Here is an 11,227-nt window from a genome sequence, read left to right on the forward strand (position 1 = left end):
AAAATAAGTCAAATGGTAAATAAACTATTTATTGTGAGCCGACATTTCGCCCCACTTTACAGAATGAATTCTTTGGCTTTGTTTCTTCCAGAAAGACCTGCAAAGTGGCGATTTAATAATAATAATAATAATAATAATAGAGAACTTCCTTAACTCATTTTATATGAAGTATCAGAATGCAAGTGGGGATAAATCCAAAAATAATATATATACATTATTTATTGCTATTTACAACTGTACATTATAATACATTTAGAAAATTGTATCTCAGTTAAATTGGAGTGTTACAGACATATAGATAAACTACCCATTGGTAGCACTCTAATGATGTTTTACATTAGCAGGTCTCGTGGCCATCTTCTTTTCAGGTGCCTCGGAGGATTGTCAGGAATGGAAGAGGAAGCAAGATTAGAAACTAGTGGGTTTGGGTAGTTAGGAAGTTTGTAATGGAAGGAGTGATATCTGGTTCAGGTTAGATCGGTTACATATGGAACATTAAGGTCTTTATGTATGATTTTATTTGTGACAAAGTAAGGGGCATTGAGGATTTTGGATTGCAATGATTGGATACGAGAGGAATTCGAAGGTTTAGTGGAGTCCCAAATCTCAACTCAGTACATTCAGATTGACCTTATTACAGTCATGTAGATCAGTCTTTTGTAATGAATTGGAAGTTTAGACTGTTTGTCCAATAAGTGCTGAAAAGTCGAAATCGACATGCAGTTTCCTGTCTTTTAAGTCTTTTGTGAGGATTCCAGGTTAGTCGTTTGTCCAGATGTAGTCCAAGGTAGCGGATCTGTTCAACAGGGCTAAGATCAACATTATTAAAGAAGACTGTAGGGCAATCGGTAGGTTTACGACATAGGGTAAAGGTGATCTGATGGGATTTATTTTAGTCCTCCAATTACGACACCATTCTTCGAGGGCTGTGATATGAGAAAAAATAATATATAAAATTTGAACATTAAAATTACGTTTATTTGAAATACATAAAATAATAGTGGAATAAAAAATATAAATGTTTCCTATTTTGTGTTTTCCTTTCGAGGCTACTGAGTGTTTTACAGTAACTCAACAATGTATTAAAACTTTATTTTTAAAATTTTACTTATATAATATTGGCTAATTCATCTATAAATTTCTATTATAAAAAAAATATTAACTACAACTTGGCAATGTATCATTTTATTATTTTTTATATTACACTTTCATTCATTGCTGTGTATTGACTTTTACTTCAAGAAACAAATAATTTATTTTTGTTCTTTGATCAAGTCAGTGTTGGAGTGTTTCTAAATTCCATATTGTTAAATACGGGTGGCCATCTTGAAAACAATTTTAAGTCTAATTGTCTGTTTTAGTTTCTTAAAATGAACTTATTTGTAATAAATAAAAAGTGGTAAGAATCGATGAATGAGGAAGATCTGTCTTTTCAAAATGAAAATCATTACATTCACAATTTATAATAATTGTGGTTCTTTTTGATATTTCAAAAGCATTCATTGTACACAAAGAACAAAAATAATATGCATAAATATATTTTAAATTAAGCTTATTAGAAATAAATAAAATTATACATCAAGTAGCAGAATCAGTAATGAAAATATAAATGAAATAAAAAATACAATAATATAATGGCAATGTGAAATAAAAAGTAGAAATGTTTCCTATTTTTTTCCCCTTATGAGACTGCTATTTGTTTTACAGTAACTGAACTATATATCAAAACTTTATTTCTTACATAATACATAATATTAAATTTTCACATATCAATTTCTATTATAAAAAAAATATTATTTACAACTTGGCAATGTATCATTTTATTATTTTTTAAGTTTTTGAACTTTCACTCACTGAGATTCATCAGCTTTTCAACTAAAATTTCAGTAATAAATATTTACAACTTTAAAAATTTTATAACTAAAATTTAAACAATTTAATAATAATAATAATAAAGAACTACCTCAACTCATTAGATATTAGGCGTTGAGACGTAGATGGGCATAAATCTAAAGAACTACCTCAACTCATTTTATATAAGGTGTTGAGACGTTGATGGATATGAATCTAAATTAGAAAATTTGTAAGAAATAAATTAAGCAATTTTTGGTGTTCCTGAAATATTATCAATTTCTTTTCAGAAATGTATACCCTTTATCCACTTCTTTATTCTTTATATTATCTGAACAACATTTCAGGCTCTTCTGCCCATTATCAACTTCTAAAATGGACGGATATATAGCTAAATATTAAATTATTCATAGGTATTATTTACACATTTATAATTTTTATTAAAATGTAATATAAAATTTGTTGATTATAACTGTATTTTAATAGTAAAACTGTTTATTGTAAATATTTTTATTTTAGAACTTGATATTGGGACATAAATATTGTATGTAGGTACAAATGGGTTTTGATTTTCTTTCCTTGCACATAAGTTATTTGATTTTTATTATGTGTTTAGTGTTAGTTTATTATAATTTTGATATAGGTTCATATATTTATTTATACAAATCAATATACATAAATCTTTCATTTATATATTAATATATAATTATTATTTTGAATTAAATTTTTTGGTAAAAGGTTACTTCAGCTCCCCCAAAATGGGCTTCCGCCATTTTGAGGGAGCTGTAGTAAACTTTTACCACTTTTTTCCTTATTTTTTCTCTCTTTTCTTCTATTTCTGTATATATTTTATGAATGAGTATTTGAACACTAATACTTAATGCCCTTAAATTGTGGCAGATTGTATTAATTCTCTTCAATAAAATAAATTTATTTTTAAAAAAAAAACTTGATAATGGCCAGAAGATCCTAAAACATTCAGATGACATAATGAATAAAGAAGTAAAAAAAAAGAAAAAGAGTTCAAATTCCTGAAAAGAAAAAGAATAGAATGTAGTTTTATTGAAAATAATTTTTGCCCAACTTTACTGCATAAATACAGTTGATATGGACTTGTAATGTGGTTGCACTGTAAGTAGAAAAAAATAATTAAAGTTTCATTAACAGGTATATGAATATCAGGGAGGTGCAAGGTTAGGTTAGGTTAAGAGATCATGTTAGGCCTTGTAAGTAACAAGATAAGCCTCAATTGATAGTGATATTGATTGTATCAGAATCAAACCTCCATATTCATTAAACATTATTAGTAGTGGTTCATTATTCGAAGGGAATTCTGCACTCTACTGATTTTTAAAAGAATTATTAGCCTTCTTACTTCAATTTCTTAATTTTACATGAGTGTGCTAATGCTTCCGACATTTCAAGCAATAAGGGTATATGGGAACAATGCAGTAGTCTACCTTTACAGTGTTAAAAGAGTTATATGAATCTATTATTTAATATATGAAAATTAATATTTGTTTGTTCGTACTTTATGAGCTGCCAAACCTTTCATTCGATTGTGATGGGGCTTTTAACTAATGTTCCGGATTTTCCCAGGAAGATTATAGGTTGGCTCGATTATTTTGGTACAAAAAATTAAGCCTTTTTGGCACATAGCTCAAAAGTATACACCAATTATATATTATAATATTATATGCTAATCTATTTCTCTCTTTCTGAAGAATAAGAAAAATATATTACTAATTCTATTAAATTATTCTTTTTTTATTTATAAAAAACATAATGAGGTTTTCAGTAAAGTAGGTAAACAAAATGTTTTTTCAGGAAAAAGCAAATCATATTCGTTTTTAATTCCCCTGAACCCTCAAATACCATTTTTCAAAGAAATTAAAAATTAGAAATTTTTCACCTTGATTTATGTGGAGGATTTTTTTTTTTTATTCCGACGACTATTGTTCATAACTCCTCTGCATTTATCCAATTCCAACATTACAACTGTTGCAAAGTTGAATCTCCTCTCTTTTAACCTACATTTATAAAATTCAGATTTAATAACCTTCTTATAAGGGCAATATTAGTTTCAAATGAAGTTGTTACCCATTATGTTACTATAGTTACCATCTTATCACTTCATCTATGTATTGATTGATATCAAAGTTTCAATATTGTTCAATTAATGTATTTACATCCTCAAATATAGCAATAGCGAAACATTTCTGGGTCTGCTATTGCTAGTTAACTATCAAAATTTTGAGTGATATTTAATGATTTTAAGTATGTTCTGGTTTTAGTTTTTTATAAATTAATGACAAAATTTTAAGCAGAAATTGAACTAAAATGACATAAAAAATAAAAGAAGATATTGAAGGTATGCCAAAAAAAAAATATATAATAATAATAAAATAAAGAATAGAAAATTAGGCTGTATTTCAAATTTCAACAAAAAAAAAAATTGGAACTGTGTTACAAAATCCTGAAGATGGATGGACCATCCAAAACATTGGCCGTAGTAGCACAATGATGTAAAATTAATAAAGAAATTAGTTTAATAATTTAATATATTTATTGATTAATTGTTCGAGAGTAATTTATATTAGTAATAACAACAACTACAAATGATCCAGATTGGAGGATGATAGTCCGGGTGGCGGTCAATAAAGGTTTCAAAATAGTAACATCTAATTTATAACTTGTACTACCTAATTTATTAGGTATACATATACATAGGTATATGCATATATTTACCTATTGTAATATCAGATATGAAATTTCATATTTCTGCCATCTATATATTATAAAAAATCTATCCCCACTCAGGAAGCTATCCTTTTTCTACCTGCTCTTTCCGTTTTTCTTCTCAGTTGGCATCAGAACGTCTTTCTTATCAGATTATTTGGACTATTGTTCATTTTTATCCAATTTCTCAACATCCCCTTTTACATATTACTATACTTCATCTATACCATATCTATACCACCTGTTGTACCTTACACACCTACCTCTCCACCATATTTAATTTTAATGAATAGTCTCCTACAATTTATGTGTCTAGATCTATATTGAGAATTTATATCACATCTGGTTATATTTATTAACCACTTCTCTCCAGTCTACCAACATGTATACTTCCTCATATTGCTATTATTAATATTTTATTATTTTTAGTTTTTTATATACTTTATACACTTAAGAATTGTTTTATATTTTTAATGTTCTGTTAATTTTAAAATGTTTGTATCTTGTTTTTTCTTATTTAGCCCTGACATAGCCCTACAAATTGGGGCGAAACGTTGGTTAACAATAAATAGTTTTTGTTACTGTTTTTTGGAACCTTTATTGACCCCCATCCGGACTATCTTCCTCCAATCTAACTCATATGGTCAACTATCTTCTTCCAAATTCAAATGATCCAATTTACTGACAACAGTTTATTTTAATTCTCCAACGTTTCGGCCCTTAGATCATTATCTAGGAGACTCAAATGATTTACTAGCCTGATGATAAAATGAACATTATTAACAATCTATTGTTAGTAACACATTAACAATAACTAACAATCTATTGTTAGTATTGTTGGGGTGTTTAGCAAAAAGGGAAGGAAAATAAGTTTTTAAAGAATAGTTTTAGTATTGAGATGTTGTTTTATAATATGACATGGGTAATTAGCCTATAAATGAAATATATTTTTTAAATGAATTGTGGCTAGTAAATGATTTGAGTTTGTCTCTTGATAAAAGCCGAAACCTTGTTGGATTAAAATAAACTGTTGAGAGTAAAGTGGATTATTTGTAGTTCATGTTATTATTAATAAATAATGAAATTAAAGAAGACTAATAGTAATTCCCAAAATTAAAAAAAACAAAACACTAAACTTATTATTAGGGTTTAAAATAATTAAAAACATTTTTCTCAATTAATACATATTGTTTATAAAATAATAAAAAATATGATATTGAAAAAATTCAGGAATAGGATTGAGTGCTCATTGCACGGATATTTTTATTAAAGCCGTTCATTCTTATGTATTCCTCTTCCATATTTTCATCACCGAAAAAACCTCTGTCTTCTTCTTCCTCTTCTACTTCTTCTATTTCATGACTTTCAGGAAAATCTTTACCGACTACAGAATCTTCCCGTCGTTTCCACACAGGTTTTGTTGTACCATAACACTGGATTGCGAATTTCAACTCGAGTAAAAATGCTTCTCCAGGTGATATCTAAATCAAAGAATAAACATTTTTTTTTTTATAACAGCAAAGAAAAACATTACATTATTCATTCAATGGACAAAAACCTTAACTAGGGAAAATAAAATCATGGTTATACAATATACACAAATTTGTGGATATGGAAGAGATTTAGTAATTTCAAAACCAGTTATATCAATTTTTCAAAATTTAACAGCAGAACAAAAACCAACAACATTTCAATTTTTGAAAAACAAGCAGTTTTGTCACAGTTAATTATTATTATATATAAAATAAATATTATTTTCACTGTTATATATTATTTTTCATTTTCTTCATTTCTTATTATTATTAATATGAAAATAAAATCGAGGTTATGCATTTTTATAATCAAATCACAGCTACAATATTTTAATTTTTGATAAGCAAGCAGTTTAGTTTTACACTTAATTATTATATATATTTATTGTAATATTCAAAAATTATTTAAAGTAAATAAAAGAAATTTTATATAGTTTTAACTTATTCTCATATCTAAAGTATAGTTTTGAAGATGACAAGGTCAAATAAAAAGATTAAGTATTAAATAAATATGAGAATTTTTAATTATGTGTACTATTATAGACTTTTGATCTCATGGCGGGTTTCTAGGCAATCAGAACATTTATCTTTAAATAACACTTTTACAATTATACTTAATTATTTTTTGAGCAACACTAACCAATTTATGCTCTTCTATGACAAATGATGGTTTTCAATGACTTCTATTTCACAAACTAACACTGTCTTTCAACAAAGCATTTGGTTCTCTAATAGTTTTCAACATACAAACAAAACTCTCAGCGATCAAAACAAAGAAGTATCTTATTCTTCTTGGATGACTCTTTTGATGTATTTTTTCTCAAGATGTCCTACTGAGAGAGACAAAGGATATTCAGGCCCTCCTGCATCCAGGAGCTCTCATCCTTCTCCAGCCTAAACAACGAATGCTCACGAAACCAAACGTCCTGTCTCTAGGTGTTCCATGTAACCATCGTTTTTAGCACAACTGTTGTTCTTTATGAATATTTTTCGTTAATACTCATTCTTGACTTCTATTTTTTCTTAAATGTACTGTTATTTCAATTATGGTGGGAAGATAAATAAAGTTTAAAATGTTTGAATCTGCTCAACATGGCCGCGATTCAATGAACACACGCTGCCATCTTCTTTATTTTGAATCATGATATTTTCCACTCCATATTTGACTGAACAAAATTGGTTAGCTTGCATTCTTGATTTAATACAACAAATAAACAATACTGAAATGATATATAAAATAAGAACATATTAAAAACCATTTATAAATAAAAATAACTATTTACTCATAAAAGAGGATATTACAATATATATCTGTAATAAATATTATATGTCACTTCTATTTTTATTGTTATATATTACTTATCATGTTCTTCATTTTTCATTAATATACAACAATAATTTATCACTATTATTAAATATGAAAGGGTTCTGAGATCTATTGATTTTTGATTTATTGCTTTTAATCCATCGATAAAGGAATTTGTAAAGTTTACTTTTTTCAAATTAAACAATTTTTTTTTTTAAGTGGACCTAACTGATTTCAGAAACCTTAACAGTCATTCATCTAACAGAATTAGTTTCACTAAAACTTATAATTTTTAGTTATTATGTAAAAAAAAAAAAATAAAAAACACAATTTTTACTTTTGGATTGAACTTAGTTAAATAAAGTCATAGTATAAAATATAACTTTAGCATTTATATTAATTAATTTGAAATGATAATGTTTAAGAATTGTTTATGTTATTTGAAGCATTTATTATTAACCCTAGATTCAATATAAGGAATAGTTGGTCAGGAGTACAGTCATTAATGATACACAAATAAGTAAAATATTTTATTTCTGCCAACTTTTCGGCATGTATTTCAGACCTTCATCAGTGCTGAAAACAAACAGTAAGATAACAACCATAATACAGACAAAAGAAATATAACAAAAAATTTAAGCAGATAGTAGAAGATACTGGCAGAAGATAAAATGTTTAAATTGTAGAGGTAAGAAATATACATGAAAACTATTTAAAATATTATAAAACAATTTTGTTAAATAAAAAAATGTGGTGCTTCATTAAATAATTAAATTATCATAATGAAAGGAACAAAAAAAAAATTATATATCTGATACAACGGGAAGAAATGTAACCAATATTAAAAGTATATATTATATCATAATAAATAAAATATATTACATAATTTTTTCAATATTGACTAAACTTCTTCCCATTATATTAAGTATATCTTTTTTTTTTTTTCTTTTTTTTTACCTTCCATTATGACAATTTCATTAATTACACAAGAACTGTCTGATTTTTAATTCTTTTTTGCTAATATTTGTAATGTATCATTCCTAACATTGCATAATACCTTCTGTCAATATAATCTACTATCTACTCAAATTTATTTTCTCTGAACTATGGTTGTTATCTTTTTGTTTTCATTCCCAATGAAGGTCTCAAATTCAGGTCGAAACGTTGGCATAAATAAAATAAGTTTTACTTATTTGTATATCATTACTGACCGCACCCCCGACCATCATCTCCTCGTGTTTATCTTATTTCTTTAAAATGGTTGAGGCTTGTTTGTTAATTGGTTCCAAGGTATTCCTGCCAATTTATACCAAGGAATTATTAACTTCCTTATAAAAAGTGTTAACCTTGATTTTGTTATTGATGTGAAAGGTGAAAAATTTAACCAAGATTTCAAAATCATGGAGACACTGTATCATTAGGTGAGATTTTTTATTGTTAGAACACTCTTGGAAAATTATTAATTTTTAATGTTTAATTAAAGTAATAAATACCTTCTCTTCAACTGCAACCTTTCTAACATTCCAAAGAAATTCTAATATAGACATGAAAAATGCAACAACACAGCCGACGAGCAATACTAAGAAAACTCCACCAACGTGGGCTATACTCAGCTCTGATGAGTCTTTGCTTTTATCTTCTTCCTGAAAAAAAATTGTTTTCAATAAAGCTTTATGGTGTATTATTTTTATTACTAATAATCAAATATTAATGAAAATATAGACTTAAACAAAATATTTTTACTGACAAAAACATAACAGAAAATCTGAACATAATAAAAAAAATTCTAAAATATTTAAATTTATTTATTAAAGAGGTTTCAGGAATTATTCCAAATAAATAAAAAAATGGTTGTAAATTTCATACTTATCCCTAACATTAAATATAAAAATTTATAAACACACAAACTTGCTAATTGTTGCAGGGATTACTGAAAAGTTTGGATTAAAGAAAGTATTAGGAAAAATGGTGTAAGTAAATTCAACAAAATGAAAGTACATAACTTTATTTATTTAATTTTTACTTTTTTTTTTAATATTTGAGTTTGAAGTTTTCAAAAATTAATATTTTTTAAGGAAGTCGGTTTTGTTTTTCGTCGGGTGCTACGAGTCTTATTACATCACCAGTCACTAGCCGTATTTTGGGCAGCTACACGTTTTCTCTTTTTATCCTCAGTGGTTGTTGTGATGATTTAATTTGTTAAAATTATAAGATTTTTCATTTATATAAGAAAAAAAGTATAAATAAAAATAAAAAGATATTCTTTGTATGGATTTATTTAAAACATAATAACAAAAAAATGAGTTCACCAACAAAAATGTATTTTACATATTTCTACTATTAATTAAATTATTTTTACAGAATAAAATGGTTTATACAATAGATATTATGCATTTTTAATTCCAACAAAATATATTATGAACAATTTCATTGGGATTAGATTACCCGATATCGACACTACATTAAAATTTCCACTTTCAATTTTCATAGTGATTGCAATAACTTGCCTATAGATCAGGAAGTTAAAAATGTCCTTTACACACATGAATACTTTTATTTGAAAACAACAGCGTTATTGCCTGCTGAGTTTTCTCAAAGAAAGTACATTTTTTTTCTCGCAAGTTTGGATTAATGGAGAGTTCCGAGTACTGAGATTACACTGTAGAAACCAAAGAAAAGTCACAATACTCGATTTGTATTTGTAGCACATTCAAGCAGATGTTATTGAACTAATTTCACTTTTCTTTGACTTATTTAAACAAATATTGACTTGAATTCACTCTAAGTTAATTACAAGCATGTTTAAATGATACTAAAATAATAAAATTTCTTTACCTAAGGTACATATCAACTTAGGGTTAAACTTGTTTGTTTGGTCTTGTTTAAAGACATAAAATCTTTTGATTATCAATGCCTGTGGATTGTTATAATTATAAAGATACACACACACAAACATTCACTCACGCACACATGTACAAGATTACAATGTAAACAAAAATTTAAATCACAGAAAAGAGGCGATGTGCTTTTAAAAATTTAAACACCAATGTAACTTTAGCTTCCTCATCTGTGAGAGCCATAGATGAATTTTGGGTCAGTCCTATTCTGTTTATTATTGGTATATAGCAAGGTCATTCCTCAAAAATATGTTTAAGTGTGAGAATAGACTGACAATATTGGTACTTATGAGGTGGCATTTTTCTAATCAGGTGGTAGTGCGTGATGACGGTATGGCCTATCCCCAAGCGTGCTAGAGCAACTTCTTCTCTGTGGCCACTGCGGCAGGATGTCGACCTTGGTTTTACTACTCTTTTGATTCGGAGAGCTTTCCTCTCACATGCCATCTTTCTGATGTTTTTATTTTAACAGGTCTCTAATAGGGAAGGACAGTAGTGCCTCAGCCAGGGAGCGTGATTGCCTCTCTGGCGGATTTGTCTGCGATCCTGTTGCCAACATTGCTAATGGGGCTTGGGACCCATATTAAATTTATGGAGTTATTTTGATTAGATAGTTCTGAAAGGAAATATTGGATTCTTATGATAAGTGGATTTTCTAGGTACTATTTCATTTAATTAAAAAAGAATTACACTTTTGAATGGTAAAAATTTAACACAAAACCAGAATATATTGTAATAATTTTAAAAAATATAAAAAATAAAATAAAAAGAATCTAGATCGTTTTATGTCTTTTCTCAAATATAAAGGAGAACTTGGGTTCAAATTTAAGAACTTTACTCTTAAATGGATAATATAATTTATTCAAATTTAATAATATAAAAGACTCTTAATCTCAGGGCGT

General features: G+C 27.2%; 1 protein-coding gene across 4 annotated transcripts in view; it reads right to left on the minus strand.

Annotated features, from left to right (window-relative positions):
- Positions 1-201: 201 nt before the first annotated feature.
- LOC106678489 (glutamate receptor ionotropic, kainate 2) overlaps positions 202-11,227 on the minus strand; it is a 43,812-nt gene continuing 32,786 nt past the window's right edge. For all 4 annotated transcript variants that reach the window (XM_014417012.2, XM_014417011.3, XM_014417014.3 and 1 more), the window contains 2 exons: positions 8,922-9,071; positions 202-6,071 (listed from right to left, as the gene is read on the minus strand). In XM_014417012.2, the coding sequence (XP_014272498.1) occupies positions 5,817-6,071; positions 8,922-9,071 (405 nt within the window). In that variant the 3' untranslated portion in view covers positions 202-5,816. The remainder of the gene's footprint in view (positions 6,072-8,921; positions 9,072-11,227) is intronic.

The sequence above is a fragment of the Halyomorpha halys genome, unplaced genomic scaffold (genome assembly GCF_000696795.3).
Source record: "Halyomorpha halys isolate HHAL.00 unplaced genomic scaffold, Hhal_1.1 Scaffold145.1, whole genome shotgun sequence".
NCBI classification, from domain to species: domain Eukaryota; kingdom Metazoa; phylum Arthropoda; class Insecta; order Hemiptera; family Pentatomidae; genus Halyomorpha; species Halyomorpha halys.